This window comes from Herpailurus yagouaroundi, unplaced genomic scaffold, assembly GCF_014898765.1.
Source record: "Herpailurus yagouaroundi ecotype Mexico unplaced genomic scaffold, PumYag 190, whole genome shotgun sequence".
In the NCBI taxonomy this organism is placed as follows: domain Eukaryota; kingdom Metazoa; phylum Chordata; class Mammalia; order Carnivora; family Felidae; genus Herpailurus; species Herpailurus yagouaroundi.
In genome coordinates, this window is record NW_024412421.1 from 22765411 (window position 1) to 22782012 (window position 16602).

The window sequence follows — 16602 nt, forward strand, 5'->3', positions numbered from 1 at the left end:
TTTTTTTTTTTTTTTTTTTTTTTATGGCTGAATACTCCATTGTGTATATATACCACATCTTCTTTATCCATTCATCAATCAATGGACACTTAGGCTGCTTCCATAGTCTGGCTATTGCAAATAATGCTGGAATAAACATAAGGATACTTATATCCTTTCCAATTAGTGTTTTTGTATTCTTTGGGTAAACACCCAGTAGTATGATTACTGGATCATAGGGTAATTCTATTTTTAACTTTTTGAGAAACCTCCATACTGTTTTCCATAGTGACGATACCAGTTTGCATTCCCACCAACAGTGCCTGAGTTTTCCTTTTTCTCCATGTCCTCGCCAACACTTGCTGTTCCTTGTGTTTTTGATTGTAGCCATTCTAGGAGGTGTGAGGTGGTATCTCATTTTAGTTTTAATTTGCATTTCCCTGGCAATGAGTGGTGCTGAACATCTTTTCATGTGTCTCTTAGCCATCTGTATCTCTTTGGGAGAAGTGTTTGTTCATGTCTTCTGCCCATTTTTTAATTGGTTTATTTGGGGGGGGGTTAGGTTATATAAGTTTTGTACATATTTTGGATACTAACCCTTCATTGGATATATCATTTGCAAATATCTCCTCCCATTTAGTAGGCTGTCTTTTTAGTTTTGTTCCTTCACTAGAAGGAAGTGAAGCCTTTCATTTCGATGTAGTCCCAAGAGTTTATTTTGTCTTTTATTTCCCCTGCCTCGGGAGACATATCTAGAAAAATGCAGTTATAGCCAATGTTAGAGAAATTACTGCCTGTGCTCTCTTAAATAATTTTTATGGTTTCAGTTCTCACATTTAGGTCTTTCATCCATTTTGGATTTAATGTTTGTATGGTGTAAGGAAGCGATCCATTTTCATTCTTTTGCATGTTGCTGCCCAGCTTTCCCATCATCATTTGTTGAAGAGACTGTCTTTTCCCATTATATATTCTTTTCTCCTTTGTCAAAGATTAATTGATCATATAACTGTGGGTTCATTTCTGGGTTTTCTATTCTGTTTCATTGAACTGTGTGTCTTTTTGTGCCAGTACCATACTGCTTTGATTACTACTGCTTTGCCGTATAACTTGAAGTATGGAATTGTGATATCTTCAGTTCTTTTTCAAGAATTGCTTTGGCAATTCAGGGTCTTTTGTGATTCCATACAAATTTTATGATTGTGAAAAATGTTGTTGGTATTTTGATAGGGATTGCATTAAATGTGTAGATTACTTTGAGTAGTATAGACATTTTAACAATATTTGTTCTTCCAATCCATGAGCATGGAATGTCTTTCCATTTCTTGGTGTCGTCTTCAGTTTCTTTCATCAATGTTTTAAGTTTTCAGAGTACAGGACTTTTACCTTCTTGGTTAAGTATATTCCTAGGTACTTCATTATTTTTGGTGCAATTATAAATGGGATTGTTTTTACTAGAAATGTAGACATTTCTGAAAAGTGTGCAAATTGTGGGAAAGGTTCTGATTATAGGAAGTCACTTTGCTAGCAGCAAGAGAAAGTTAGTGGATTCAGAAACAAAGTTGAAAGTTATGAGAAATATAATCATATGAGGGTTTTACTCTTAAAGGTATACGTAAAGATGGTTTAATACCCTCTGTCTGCATTAGAAGATGGAGTTATTGCCTGGCTGTCAGTATTGAATTGGTTTTTCAAGCTCTGAGGATGGTTTGCATTGAGGTTGATGAAGTATTTCCACTTTGACCCTTTAGTTCAGCCGGAAAAGATGAGCAATCAGGGTTAGAGGAGAATTGGTGGCTGTAGCTTAGGGGAAATCCATAATCCTGTTTGAGGACTGAAGTTTGCCCTCCTTAATCAAAACAGATACCACTGTGCTTCCTCTGAAAAGTTTGGTGTTAAAATGGAATTTGTAATTGTTTTATAACCAAGTGATTATAATAAGCCTGCGGTGACAATCATGCTCCTGGAGGGCATTTTACTGTAAATTTATTAAAAAATTGGCCATGGGAAGGCATTGGTTGGACTTTCTGACTGTATGTTTGTTTGTTCCTGGTCAACTGGAACAGGAAACTCTGAAAACAGCAAGATGAGAAATGTCCCTCAAATCAGAGCTCCAGTTTAAAATTTTTTTTTAATGTTTATTTTTGAGAGAGAGTGAGGAAAGGCAGAGTGAGAGGGAGACACAGAATCTGAAACGGGCTCCAGGCTCTGAGCTGTCAGCACAGAGCCCGACGTGGGGCTCGAACCCATAGTGTGAGATCATGACCTGAGCCGAAGTCAGAAGCTTAACCAACTGAGCCACCCAGGTGCCCCAGAGTTCCAGTTTTCAAAAGCGTATCATTAAGGAATGGCCAGTGTATAGTCATTCATCCTCCAAAAGGAGAAAGTTCTGTCTGCTTTGTCCCCAAGTGGCCAGGATGAATGGTGGTAAGAGGAGTGACTTTCCTTCCTTGTCAAATGGTTTGACTATTAGCTGCAGTTGGCTGTAGAATAGGAAAAGCTGGCAAAATCTACCACACAGACAATTCTTGATAGACGTTGGGTATGTCCCGGGTATCTAAAGCTATAAATTCGGATAAACATTTTCTGCTGTCTGGGTCCAAGGTCACAAGATTTGGCTTGAATTGGGTTTCAGTTCTTCTAAAAGTAAATTTCACCCTGATAAATGGAAATAGATTACTTTCTACACAATGTCTTTCCGTTCAGTTGTAAATGGAGAGTGTTTTGAGGAGGCTTCATTTAATAATACCTTATCAGACAGCTTTCAGGAACCTGCAGTGTCTAATATGTCTGTTGCTATGGTAACAGCTGCTTGCTTATGCTCTGCATCTCATATCTGTGTCTTCCATGGGCCCCCTTCTCTTTACTGATGAAGGGGCTTGAAAATATTCTCCACTGGGAACAATCGCAGCTCTGGTTCTCCACTATGGAAACTGCACCCGCAGCACTTCATTCTGCTTGGCCTATTGGAAACAGACCTCCAAAGAGTGTTTTTATACACGTCATATCAAAGAAGCAAATCTATAAAGCCTAAGGGTTTTGAGACAAGTGCCCCTCCAGACCTGACCGAGCAGGCTGCTACCAGTGTTGGCTCCACAGAACTCTCACCTATTTACAGAGAAGGTAGAGATTTCAAATTGGTGGAGGGGATGTAGGAGCTCCTGTTCTGTACCCTCCTTTTCCTACTCTTTTGGGGGAAGGAGGGTTGAGGCTGAGGGGGGACATGTTCCTCGCCCCTCCATAAGAATGGGAAAGACCACCTACTATGCATTTCAATACTCTTACGCTAATTGATCACTGTCCTTCTAAGTAACAGGACACACCACTGGGCTCCTGGAGCATTGATATGGGGAAATTGTTTTTGTTCCTTTGTCGCTTACCACAATATGACCTCATAGTGGAGATGGGGATAGGCTCCTGAGCAGCCCAGGAACTTCTTTTTCTCTAGCTCTTCATCTTATCTCCCTTTGGTAGTTCTTAGTTATCCAGTATTTTCTGTTTGTGCACAGGTTTCCCTTCTCTGCTCCTGGCCCTTCACCCCATTTTTCTCTCTCCTCCCTTCCTGCCTCCCCTGCCCTCTGCACCCCCCACTCAGGAGCAATAGTTTGTGTACTGTGACTTCTTTCAGTCATTGTCTGTCTCCCTGTGCATCTGTGGGCCTCTGGGACAGGCTTGCTGTCTGCCCCCCCTAACTGGGGCGGCGGGTGGCCACTAGCCCTGGAGCTTTTGCACCTGCTTGGGTACCAGCTCTCTCACTTTGTCTCTATCTCAGAGGAAGGTAATGAAAATAATCGGGCTTCATTAATTCCAAGCCCTGTGAGATGATAGCCATTTGGAGCCTGTTTGCCAATTAGATGGTCTAAATTAGAAGTGACCTTGGTATACTGCCACTGCTTGCCTCTCTGAGTCTAATGAAGCTTTTCTCTCCAATCCATTCTCCTTCTCAACTTTCTTTTCTGTCACCCTGTGTGTGTGTTAACTATTCCTGTGTTTCCTGTTCTTCTAGTCACCTTTTTATTTTTGTCTTTCTTATTCTTAGTTTTTAAACTCTGGTTAGGGCTATGTTATTTTCTGGCCCACATGAATGTGAACATGGCCCTACAGTTTTTCCTCATGAGTTTTAGGTTCACACACACACGCACACAAAGATAGACAACCACATAGAAAACAATTTAGAAAGGAAACAAGAAAGAGAGAGAAAGCAGGCCCTCTAGCCTCTGTGGGCCAGTGCCCAGCCTGGCACATTTGGGAGGGAGTAAAGGAAAGGAGAACAATTCTGAAGCCCTGCTGCCAGGAGGTGCTCTGGATTGCTGGCTGCAGAAGTGCAGAGACCAGTGGACAGGCTCCCGTGGTGGCCGGTGCAGGAGCAGTGAGCAGCCTGAGTCCCACTGCAGCCTGCAGACATACCACTAGCTAGAATGCTGAGCTCCCGAAGCATCTGGGTTTGAACTTCAGTATTAACAGAAGCAGTTCCTCACTTACAAGGATGCGGAGACTGGCCAGGTCTGCATCAGGAATGCCTGTGTCTGAGGCTTTCCCGTCTTCTCTTATCTGAGGTGGTTCATTCTAATGATTTTTACTGAAAAGTGAAAGATTTGAGGGTTCCTTAGGAGTCTAGGTTTTGTCAAACGTATTTTTTCACTTGGGGTAGTGAACCTTTTAGAAAGATCCCCTACTTCGGTGAGCAATGGCAAGGGTGTAGGGATAGTATCTTTGCTTTCCAGCGTGTGGAACACGTTGGTTGTATCGGTCTAAGTCAGACAAGGTGGCCTTGAGTGGTAAATTTGCATGGATAGTCCCATGAGAACTTAGCATGGTATATACCCCTTGGCTGTTCAGGGTGCTTTATTTGGCCATTCCACATCCATGATCTGGAGAAAGCAGGAAGCGAGAGAGCTCCTTATAACTCTAGCTTCTTCTACCGAGAAACAATAAACACCGGTGGTCCCTCCCAGATGTCATAGTGGCAGCCAGACCCACATCCAACCCTCTGGGTTTTATAAGGAGTGTCCTTGGGGCTTTGAAAAGAATCAAGTCATAATCCGAAACAATGGTGAGCCAAACAGAAGTGGGAACTAGGTATTTATGAATCCATATCACCTCTCCTGGTAGTTCAAGGACAGTTAACTTGAGTCCATGGATTTTTCTCTAGGGAGCCTGTGATTTCCTGAAATTATCTGTAGTAGTTTCTGTGTGAAAGTATGTTTTTAGGCATCTGCAGCCTTCCTCAGATTTTCTAAGGTTATGATCTCTGAAAGGTTATTTATTCTGGCTTGTGAGCTTCTTGGGCACAGGGACTTTGTCTCACCATATCTTAACAGGCGTGCAATACAGGGACCCTGTACGATATCTAGTGAATGATGGTCAAATGGATGGGTAAGCAGAGTCACTTGAGGCCCTTCTTTCTCAACAACTAAGTTGTTATGAAATTGCTTAAGCTTGAAGACTTTCAGTGTCAGTGTGGAACTCTTTTATTTCTATTGTTGATGAGAATTGCCTCAACTTCAAGATTTCTGGCATCAAAGCAGAACTCCATATTTCTCTTGTATATATGAGACCTATTTACTTAAGAAGATTTCACAGCCACTTTTCTGTCACTACCTCAGTTCCAAAGGTGATTTTTTCCTGCATTCCCATCAACTCTGAAGACTCTCAGGAACGTATGTGGTATCTAGAAGATTACCATGGAATTGCCTGTTGCATGGCCAAGGCCAGGCTAAAAGTATGTTAGCTAAGTTGACAGTAAATTATTTAAAAACACACACACACAAAATCAATCAGTGAAATACTATAACCTAAAAAAAAAAAAAAGTCTGTTTTAATAGTCTCTGGTCCCCTGTATACATAGAGTATTTGGGACATAATTTAACATATTCAGTGTTGATGGATGTATAGATTATGAGAAAAATCAATCTACATGGATGGAATAGTGACGATGGAGAAAGTACAGTTGTTTGTACCAATTGTGTTGTCATCTGGCCAAATCTGAAACTTTTCGTTTGGCTTTTGAATCTGGAGTAGAAGTAGGAAGAGGGAGATTGGAGGGAGGGAGGGAGGGAGGAAAGAGCATATGCATGCATGTGTTTTCTCTGCAGGGGAAGGTGGTGCCATCCTGTTATTTGAGGGTGTCTGAGGTTTGGGCACATCTGGGATGGTTCTGGTTATGCTGCAGTCAGGTTGTGTCCTCTCACACACCTGCATGCTCCAGTGCACCTAGTGAAAGGGAGGGTCTTCACAGAACAGTGCTCAGCACACCTGAGGGACTGCCTTTCCCAGTGACTTTCAGCTACCCATCAGAGGTGTGGCTAGGAGAGTCTGAACCTTCCACGCCACTTGGTAGTCATATAGGACCAGAAAACAAGGGGGTGAGGGGGATGCCAAGGGAGATGTCGAAGGAACTCTGCCTTTGGCCAACTCTCCTTGTCCTCAGTGAGCTGTTGACAGGACTGTATTTATGGCTCTTTACAAAGAAAGCATGCAGAGTTTGAGTGAGAAGTTCTGGAAAGTAGGAGGAGAGAGACAAGTGAACAAAGGCACAGAAACTTTAGTGTCTGAGGGCTGCCTTGGGCCCCTCCAGTAGCCTGTGCAGGAAGGAGGCTTCCATTCTCCATCTCTGTGTTGAGACATATGTGCAGATACACCCCACCAGACTTTCTAGATCCTCAGGATTCCCTTTAGGGAGATTCCTCTTTGCCTCCTGGGAATTTCTTGCCCATCAAAATTTTATATACCAAATCTTTTTTTCCCCCCAGAGAATTTGAGGACACTACAGATGAGAAGATGCAGGTAGATAAAAGTAATTACTTAAACACATATGGGGCAAGACTTACAGGTTTGGAGGCCCAGATTAAGATGCAGAGGAGCATGTGAGGTTGATGATTATATTTCGGGAAGAGTTAATTGATGGAAGGTGAAGGCAGACAAAGAACCTCTGCTTACTGCCTTCTTGAATCCCAATCAGGAATTATGATTAAAGTCGCGGCGAGACAACAGAGGGCTGATGAATTGGTGTCTTTTTTTTTTTTTCTTTTTTGCCGTCATTCACACTTGATTGACTTCAACCTTTCAAGTGCAAAAGTCTCTCTTTTCCATTATTATTCATAGCCATCTGAGTTTTTCTAATTAAAGTGTATGAAAACAATTACTGATCCGTCGTACTGAGTCTGTTAGAGGGGATGTCTGCCTTACTGTAATGCGTATAAAAAGCCCACAGTTTTCTATAATGATGTGCAGCTGAGGTGTTAGATAATTTTATTCTTTTTTACTCTGTAGGGCTTTTTTTTTTTTATTTCTCATGATTCATTTTTCATAATTCCTAAAGATCCCTGGAAAGGACTGATCCTGCAGCTACAACTGAGAAAGGAGGTGGGGGGGAGTCTTTTTTCCTTTCCCTTTCTCCCCCTCTTGCCCCCAACCTCGTGCTCCCCCTTGGCTGAAGACTATAAATTAATCGGTGACCTTTCACTTCTTGGATTCCCGCTGGACTCCCCAACCACACTGGTCAGAAATGCTTTCTATTAAAAAGAAAATAGATGGAATGAGTTTGGCAATCTCTGCTCCATTCCTAACGATTCATCAACAGCTAGCCTTAACCAGCTGCTGACGAGCTTTGTGTGAGGGTGCAGATATCTGGGAGCAGGAATTCTGTGTCATGCACATTCACCTGCCTTGCACCTGCTCTTCATAAACGTGAGCTTTCTCAGAACCCTTCTCTGTAGAGCCTGTTGCTTAATTTCTGCACCTTATCAGCATCTGAACTGCTGAAATTATTCTAATACCCCGAAAGGTATTGAGGTGTTCCCTTTTTGGTGTTTATGGGGACCGTTGTGTGGGTTTCCCCTAGGACTGGAGCCTGTCACGATGTTTCTAGGGAACATGTCAGCAGCTATTTTGAGCAAGGCCAGGATCTTTACACCGTTAAAAAATTAATAATTTATTTAAAATGTTTAATTTTGAACAGTAATATAGGTGTTCCAGTCTTTGCAACAGCAAGTAAAGATCCTGAGATACCTGTGTTTCATGGGAAGATAACTCCTTCAGGTAGGGCTGGATGCCATGTAGAAAGGCTAGGGGTGTGACTCCAGTTTCTGTTCAGCTCATTTCTTAGGCTGTCATCAAACAGGAGATAATTTCTAATTCATGTAGCAATATCTTCGCCTACTACCTTTCCACCCTGTAGCAGGCAAAGGGATATTCTGTTTAAATCAAGAACGTTTTATCCTTACGTTGGATTTGAGGGCTGCTTATCACATTAATGTCTGGTAAATGATAACTTATGTAGACAAACTTCCAGCCAGATGGCAGAGAAGCCTAGAGAAGTGTCTGAGGATCTGATCTAAAATTACAGCTCTTTTGATCCAGGCGGATTCTGCAATTGCTATATTAGTAAACAATAGCCACGGTCAAGGTGGTGCAGCCCTGGTATAGAATGCTGTGCAAGGCACCCTGTGTGGCTGGGACACTGGCCAGAGCTTCCCAATGATTCTGAGTACCTCGAGCAAAGACTCCAAAGGAAATCCTGGCTGAAGTGAGTCATAAGAAATGCTCGTTTGCACTTGATCTAGCTTCTAAAGGGTTACAAAATGTTTCCTGGAGGATCTGCCAATGTGTCTGCGTGTCCTTAGCCTTCTCTTTGTTCTGTTCTCTTCTTCTTACCCTTTCCTTCGCTCTCATTCCCCTCCTCTTCTTGCCTGAATACATTTTGAAAACAGTACTACAATGCTCCCTGCTTCAAGATTACAGTGTACTTTACTAGGTATGATTTAATTAGGGCCCTTATTATGTTTTCAGCAGCTTAAGGTGGGCCTTTCAACTTATCTACCTAATTGGTTGCACAAGAAGTTTCACAGCCCATGACAAAACATTGTCAGTGATCAAAGTCAAAATTCTGCATAAAGGAAAAATATTAATAATAAGATTATTCTTCAAGTGTGCACTGCTAATTATGTCCAGAATGTAACCGTAGAAACACTTTTGACTGATGTGAGCTTTGTCTAATAAACATGAATCTTCAGTGAGCTATGAAAAGTGACACTTCTAGCTTTACACTGGTGAGGGCTAATTTTGCTTATTAAATAATTTTTACACATTTCCCTGTTTTGTGTCTCTTTCCTCTCCATTTGACTCTCCTCATTTCTCTGCCTCTTATTTCTCAGGTGACCACCCCTGAGATGGTGATGCCCAGCAGCATGTTCCTCCCAGCAGCTGTTCCAGATCGAGACGGGAACTCCAATCTGGAGGAGGCAGGAAAGCAGCCTGGTTAGTGTCATTTTTAACCCCTAGAAATGCAAAGAAAATGACATGTTGGGTCAAAATTTTCACTGAGCAAGAGTGCCAAGAATCCTTTACAGTACTCCTAAGGTTAATGTAATTGATCAAGAGATGAGGGGCACTTATACTCTGACTCCTGGCATGTATTTGTACACTGTTCAAATTGTTTAAACAGAGAGAAAATCAGGTGAGAACCAGTGGGATTTTGGTGGACACATGTCCCCTTAGACCATACATTGAGGAAGTAAACAACCAGAGACTCAGTCAATAGACCCATGCATGACTCGCCATTCTAAGCCGTTCAGCATTTGTTCTCTGAGGACTTAATTATTAGGGAGTTTTGGCCCCCGTGAGTGGTTTTGGGGCACTCGATTTGTTGTCTGTTTAGGAGCTTCCTTTGCACGAAGTTCTTTGAGTCTTCTGGGATTGCTTTAGGACCCAGTGTAGAGGTGCATTTGGAAAGAACGTTTTTTAAGACATGGATGCTGGTGCCCATGGTGGTTCCAAGCTAGATGGATCATTAGACCTCCATTTATGAGGCTCTCCTACATCTTTCACCTCTTGTCAGCACCTAAGATTTAAGTTGGGAAGACTTCAGCCACATTATTGGCTGGCCCACTTCCTCCCTTGTGATTTTTCCATATTAGAAGGTAGACAGCTGACTTTTTTAAATAAAGGGTCAGAATATGTATGGGTGTAAAAAAAATTGTTACATCTTTTAATAGTTGGCCACTTTAATGTAAATAGCGGTGACAGTCAAAAGTAATATTCCAAAATTTCTTGTATTACAATGGGACAGCAGTTATCTTAAATTCCCCCAACGTAGGATGGCATTAATTCACATATTCTACAGTTCAGGTCCATGTAAAAGGGGAATCCAGTCTAAGATCAGTAACCTTCAAACCCATGCTTGAGAAATTCAAGATGCTGAGTCAAGCAACTGAATGTTGTATAAGAGATCTATGATACAATACATTCCTATTATGAGTGAAACTTTTGTATTTCCTTTTATTCCCCTCTGTTCGTGTGCACTTGCTTATAATATGTACTCTCTGCAGGAGCTGTATGGAGACAGTCTGTGTTCCAATTGGGTATTTCCTTTATGAGAAGATTCTATTTGTGAGGACTTGCTAGGTAGATAGCTGTAGGAGCCATCTTTGAAAGAAAGCTTTCTTTATCATTGGGATTGGTATGTATTTATTTATTTTTTACAGAAACCTCAGAGGATTTGGGAAAGAACATCTTGCCCTCTGTAAGCACAGAGCACAGTGGAGATTTGAAACCTTCTCCTGCTGACCCAGGGGCTGTGAGAGAAGATTCAGGCTTCCTGTGCTGGAAGAAGGGGTGCAACCAGGTTTTCAAAACTTCTGCCACTCTTCAGACCCACTTCAATGAGGTTCATGCCAAGCGGCCTCAGCTGCCTGTGTCAGATCGCCATGTGTACAAGTATCGCTGTAATCAATGCAGCCTGGCTTTCAAGACCATTGAAAAGCTCCAGCTCCATTCTCAGTACCACGTGATCAGAGCTGCCACCATGTGCTGTCTTTGTCAGCGCAGTTTCCGAACTTTCCAGGCTCTGAAAAAACACCTTGAGACAAGCCACCTGGAGTTGAGTGAGGCCGACATCCAACAGCTTTATGGTGGCCTTCTGGCCAACGGGGACCTCCTGGCAATGGGAGACCCTACCCTGGCCGAGGACCACACCATAATTGTTGAGGAAGACAAGGAGGAAGAGAGTGATTTGGAAGATAAACAGAGCCCAACAGGCAGTGACTCTGGGTCGGTACAAGAAGACTCAGGCTCAGAGCCAAAGAGAGCTCTACCTTTCAGGAAAGGCCCCAACTTCACCATGGAAAAATTTCTAGACCCCTCTCGCCCTTACAAGTGTACCGTCTGCAAGGAATCCTTCACTCAAAAAAATATCCTGTTAGTGCACTACAATTCTGTCTCCCACCTGCATAAGTTGAAGAGAGCCCTTCAAGAGTCGGCAACTGGTCAGCCCGAACCCACCAGCAGCCCAGACAACAAACCTTTCAAGTGTAACACTTGTAATGTGGCCTATAGCCAGAGTTCCACTTTGGAGATCCACATGAGGTCTGTGTTGCATCAAACCAAGGCCCGAGCAGCCAAGTTGGAGGCTGCAAGTGGCAATAGCAATGGGACTGGGAATAGCAGCAGTGTCTCCCTGAGCTCCTCCACCCCAAGTCCTGTGAGCACCAGTGGCAGTAACACCTTTACCACCACCAATCCAAGCAGTGCTGGCATTGCTCCGAGCTCCAACTTACTGAGCCAAGTGCCCGCTGAAAGCGTAGGGATGCCGCCCCTGGGGAATCCCATCGGTGCCAATATCACTTCCCCTTCAGAGCCCAAGGAAGCAAATCGGAAGAAGCTAGCAGATATGATTGCATCCAGGCAGCAGCAACAGCAGCAGCAGCAGCAACAAGCACAGACACTGGCCCAGGCCCAGGCTCAAGTTCAAGCTCACTTGCAGCAGGAGCTGCAGCAGCAGGCTGCCCTGATCCAGTCTCAGCTGTTCAACCCCACCCTCCTTCCTCACTTCCCCATGACCACAGAGACCCTGCTGCAGCTCCAGCAGCAGCAGCATCTCCTCTTCCCCTTCTACATCCCCAGTGCAGAGTTCCAGCTCAACCCTGAGGTGAGCTTGCCAGTGACCAGCGGGGCACTGACGCTGACGGGGACGGGCCCGGGCCTGCTGGATGATCTGAAGGCTCAGGTTCAGATCCCGCCGCAGAGCCACCAGCAGATCCTACAGCAGCAGCAGCAAAGCCAGTTGTCTCTGTCCCAGAGTCACTCGGCCCTTCTGCAGCCAAGCCAGCACCCCGAAAAGAAAAACAAACTGATCGTCAAAGAAAAGGAAAAAGAAAGCCAGAGAGAGAGGGACAGTGCTGAGGTGGGAGAGGGCAACCCAGCACCCAAGGAATCGCTGCCGGATGCCTTGAAGGCTAAAGAGAAGAAAGAGTTAGCACCGGCAGGTAGTTCCGAGCCTTCCATGCTCCCTCCGCGCATCGCCTCAGATGCGAGAGGGAACGCCACCAAGGCCTTACTGGAGAACTTTGGCTTTGAGCTGGTCATTCAGTACAACGAGAACAAACAGAAGGTGCAGAAGAAGAATGGGAAGACTGAGCAGGGAGAGAACCTGGAAAAGCTGGAGTGTGACTCCTGTGGCAAGTTGTTTTCTAACATCTTGATTTTAAAGAGTCATCAAGAGCACGTTCACCAAAACTACTTTCCCTTTAAACAGTTAGAGAGATTTGCTAAACAGTACCGAGAGCACTACGATAAACTGTACCCCCTGAGGCCCCCGACCCCGGAGCCCCCCCCCCCCCCCCCCCCCCCCCCTCCTCCACCCCCACTTCCTGCAGCACCACCTCAGCCAGCTTCCACGCCAGCCATCCCTGCATCGGCCCCGCCCATCACTTCACCGACAATCGCACCGACCCAGCCATCTGTGCCACTCACCCAGCTCTCCATGCCCATGGAGCTGCCCATCTTCTCCCCGCTGATGATGCAGACGATGCCACTGCAGACCTTGCCGGCTCAGCTTCCCCCTCAACTTGGACCTGTGGAGCCTCTGCCTGCAGACCTGGCCCAGCTGTACCAGCATCAGCTCAATCCAAGCCTGCTCCAGCAACAGAACAAAAGGCCTCGCACCAGAATCACAGATGACCAGCTCCGGGTCCTGCGACAGTATTTTGACATTAACAACTCCCCCAGTGAAGAGCAGATCAAAGAAATGGCAGACAAGTCTGGGTTGCCCCAGAAGGTGATCAAGCACTGGTTCAGAAACACCCTCTTCAAAGAGCGGCAGCGTAACAAGGATTCCCCTTACAACTTTAGCAATCCTCCTATCACCAGCCTGGAGGAGCTCAAGATTGACTCCCGGCCCCCTTCTCCGGAACCGCAGAAGCAGGAGTACTGGGGAAGCAAGAGGTCTTCAAGAACAAGGTTTACAGATTACCAACTGAGAGTCCTACAGGATTTCTTTGATGCCAATGCTTACCCAAAGGATGATGAATTTGAGCAACTCTCTAATTTACTGAACCTTCCAACCCGAGTCATAGTGGTGTGGTTTCAAAATGCCCGACAGAAGGCCAGGAAAAATTATGAGAATCAGGGGGAGGGCAAAGATGGAGAGCGGCGCGAGCTTACAAACGATAGGTATATTCGAACAAGCAACTTGAACTACCAGTGCAAAAAATGTAGCCTGGTGTTTCAGCGCATCTTTGATCTCATCAAGCATCAGAAGAAGCTGTGTTACAAAGATGAGGATGAGGAGGGGCAGGATGACAGCCAAAATGAGGATTCCATGGATGCCATGGAAATCCTGACACCCACCAGCTCCTCCTGCAGCACCCCAATGCCCTCACAGGCATACAGCGCCCCAGCATCATCGGCCAACACAGCTTCCTCTGCTTTCTTACAGCTCACGGCAGAGGCTGACGAACTGGCCACTTTTAGTTCAAAAACAGAGGCGAGTGATGAGAAACCAAAGCAGGCTGAACCTCCCAGTGCACAGCCAAACCAAACCCAAGAAAAGCAAGGACAACCAAAGGCAGAGCTGCAGCAGCAAGACCAGCCTGAGCAGAAGACAAACACAGCCCAGCAAAAGCTCCCACAGCTCACTTCCCCTGCTGCGTTGCCACAGCCTCCTCCACAAGCACCCCCACCTCAGTGTCCCTTACCCCAGTCAAGCCCCAGTCCTTCCCAGCTCTCCCACCTGCCCCTCAAGCCCCTCCACACGTCGACTCCTCAACAGTTGGCAAACCTACCTCCTCAGCTAATCCCCTACCAGTGTGACCAATGTAAGTTGGCATTTCCATCATTTGAGCACTGGCAGGAGCATCAGCAGCTTCATTTTCTGAGTGCACAGAATCAGTTCATCCACCCCCAGTTTTTGGACAGGTCACTGGATATGCCTTTCATGCTGTTTGACCCTAGTAACCCACTCCTGGCAAGCCAGCTGCTCTCTGGGGCCATACCTCAGATTCCAGCCAGCTCGGCCACTTCTCCTTCAACTCCGACCTCCACAATGAACACTCTGAAGAGGAAGCTGGAGGAAAAGGCCAGTGCAAGCCCTGGAGAAAATGACAGTGGGACAGGAGGAGAAGAACCTCAGAGAGACAAGCGTTTGAGGACAACTATTACACCAGAACAGCTAGAAATACTGTACCAAAAGTATCTATTAGACTCCAATCCAACTCGAAAGATGTTGGATCACATTGCGCATGAGGTGGGCTTAAAGAAACGTGTGGTACAAGTCTGGTTTCAGAATACCCGAGCCCGGGAACGGAAAGGACAGTTCCGGGCTGTGGGCCCAGCCCAGGCCCATAGGAGATGCCCCTTTTGCAGAGCACTCTTCAAAGCCAAGACTGCCCTTGAGGCTCATATCCGGTCCCGTCATTGGCATGAAGCCAAGAGAGCTGGCTACAACCTTACTCTGTCTGCAATGCTCCTAGACTGTGATGGGGGACTTCAGATGAAAGGAGATATTTTTGATGGAACCAGCTTTTCCCACCTACCCCCAAGCAGTAGTGATGGCCAAGGTGTGCCCCTCTCACCTGTGAGTAAAACCATGGAGTTATCTCCCAGAACTCTTCTTAGCCCTTCTTCCATCAAGGTGGAAGGGATTGAAGACTTTGAAAGCCCCTCCATGTCCTCAGTTAATCTAAACTTTGACCAAACCAAGCTGGACAATGACGACTGTTCCTCTGTCAACACAGCAATCACAGATACCACTACAGGAGACGAGGGCAATGCAGATAATGACAGTGCAACGGGAATAGCAACTGAAACCAAATCCTCCTCTGCACCCAATGAAGGGTTGACCAAAGCGGCCATGATGGCAATGTCTGAGTATGAAGATCGGTTGTCATCGGGTCTGGTCAGTCCAGCCCCAAGCTTTTACAGCAAGGAATATGACAATGAAGGTACAGTGGACTATAGTGAAACCTCAAGCCTTGCAGACCCCTGCTCCCCGAGTCCTGGTGCAAGTGGGTCAGCAGGCAAATCTGGAGACAGTGGGGATCGGCCAGGGCAGAAACGTTTTCGCACTCAGATGACCAATCTGCAGCTCAAAGTCCTCAAGTCATGCTTTAATGACTACAGGACACCCACCATGCTAGAGTGTGAGGTCCTGGGCAATGATATTGGACTGCCAAAGAGAGTTGTTCAGGTCTGGTTCCAGAATGCCCGGGCAAAAGAAAAGAAGTCCAAGTTAAGCATGGCTAAGCATTTTGGTATAAACCAAACAAGTTACGAGGGACCGAAAACAGAGTGCACTTTGTGTGGCATCAAGTACAGCGCTAGGCTGTCTGTACGTGACCATATCTTTTCCCAACAGCATATCTCCAAAGTTAAAGACACCATTGGAAGCCAGTTGGACAAGGAGAAAGAATACTTTGACCCAGCCACTGTACGTCAGTTGATGGCTCAACAAGAGTTGGACCGGATTAAAAAGGCCAATGAGGTCCTCGGACTGGCAGCTCAGCAGCAAGGGATGTTTGACAATGCCCCTCTTCAGGCTCTCAACCTTCCTACAGCATATCCCACGCTCCAGGGCATTCCTCCTGTGTTGCTCCCCAGCCTCAACAGCCCCTCTTTGCCGGGCTTTACTCCATCCAACACAGGTGGGTTCTGCTCTAGGTGATTCTTACAGCATTAAATAGCTGCCCCATTAGTATTTTGTTCTGTGGCTACCACCCAAATCCTAAGAATGTTGGGCAGATAGGAAAAAGCTTCCCTTTCTACTTCTCTAACAGCAACAAAACTTCTGGTCCCCTTCATTGAGTCTCCCTAGTGCTGTGGTGTACATGGTTCTATGATGTCCCAATCTCAGGGATGGGAACCACCCCCCCCACCCCGGTAGGAACAGTCTTCTCTGAAATCATTCTTATTTCCTGTGTTGAGTAGCACCACCAGGGTGTGTGCCATAGTGAAGAACTTGAGGGTCCTGGCATCCTAAATCCTGAGGTATTTTCAAGACAGAGGTTTTCATCCTAAATCCTTCCAGTCAGTCTTTGTGAAAATGCCACTGCCATGTAGATATTTGTTGAAAATAGAAGACATTTGAGTATCCTAGCTAATTCTGAATTGTGCCCTTTGGAAACTGGTTCAAGAAAATTTAAATCAAGTCCTTATCCTTACCTGTGGTTCCTGCCCATTTTTAGAGAGCTGTTCTGGCAGAACTGCTATCGGGAAGAAACTCTTATATATGGATCCTTACTCCTGGTCTTCTTATCTAGCCAGAACGACAGTGGCTCTATCAGTTCCTAATGAGACCCCCTTTGTACTCGAATGCACTGGCCAGGAATCCTGTATTGGGCAATATGGTTCTGA

At 45.4% G+C, this 16602-nt stretch overlaps 1 protein-coding gene across 1 annotated transcript in view; it reads left to right on the forward strand.

Annotated features, from left to right (window-relative positions):
• ZFHX3 (zinc finger homeobox 3) overlaps nucleotides 1-16602 on the forward strand; it is a 240715-nt gene that overhangs the window by 215150 nt on the left and 8963 nt on the right. The window contains 2 exon segments of the mRNA XM_040442966.1: nucleotides 9132-9234; nucleotides 10461-15893. Coding sequence (XP_040298900.1) covers nucleotides 9132-9234; nucleotides 10461-15893 — 5536 coding nt within the window.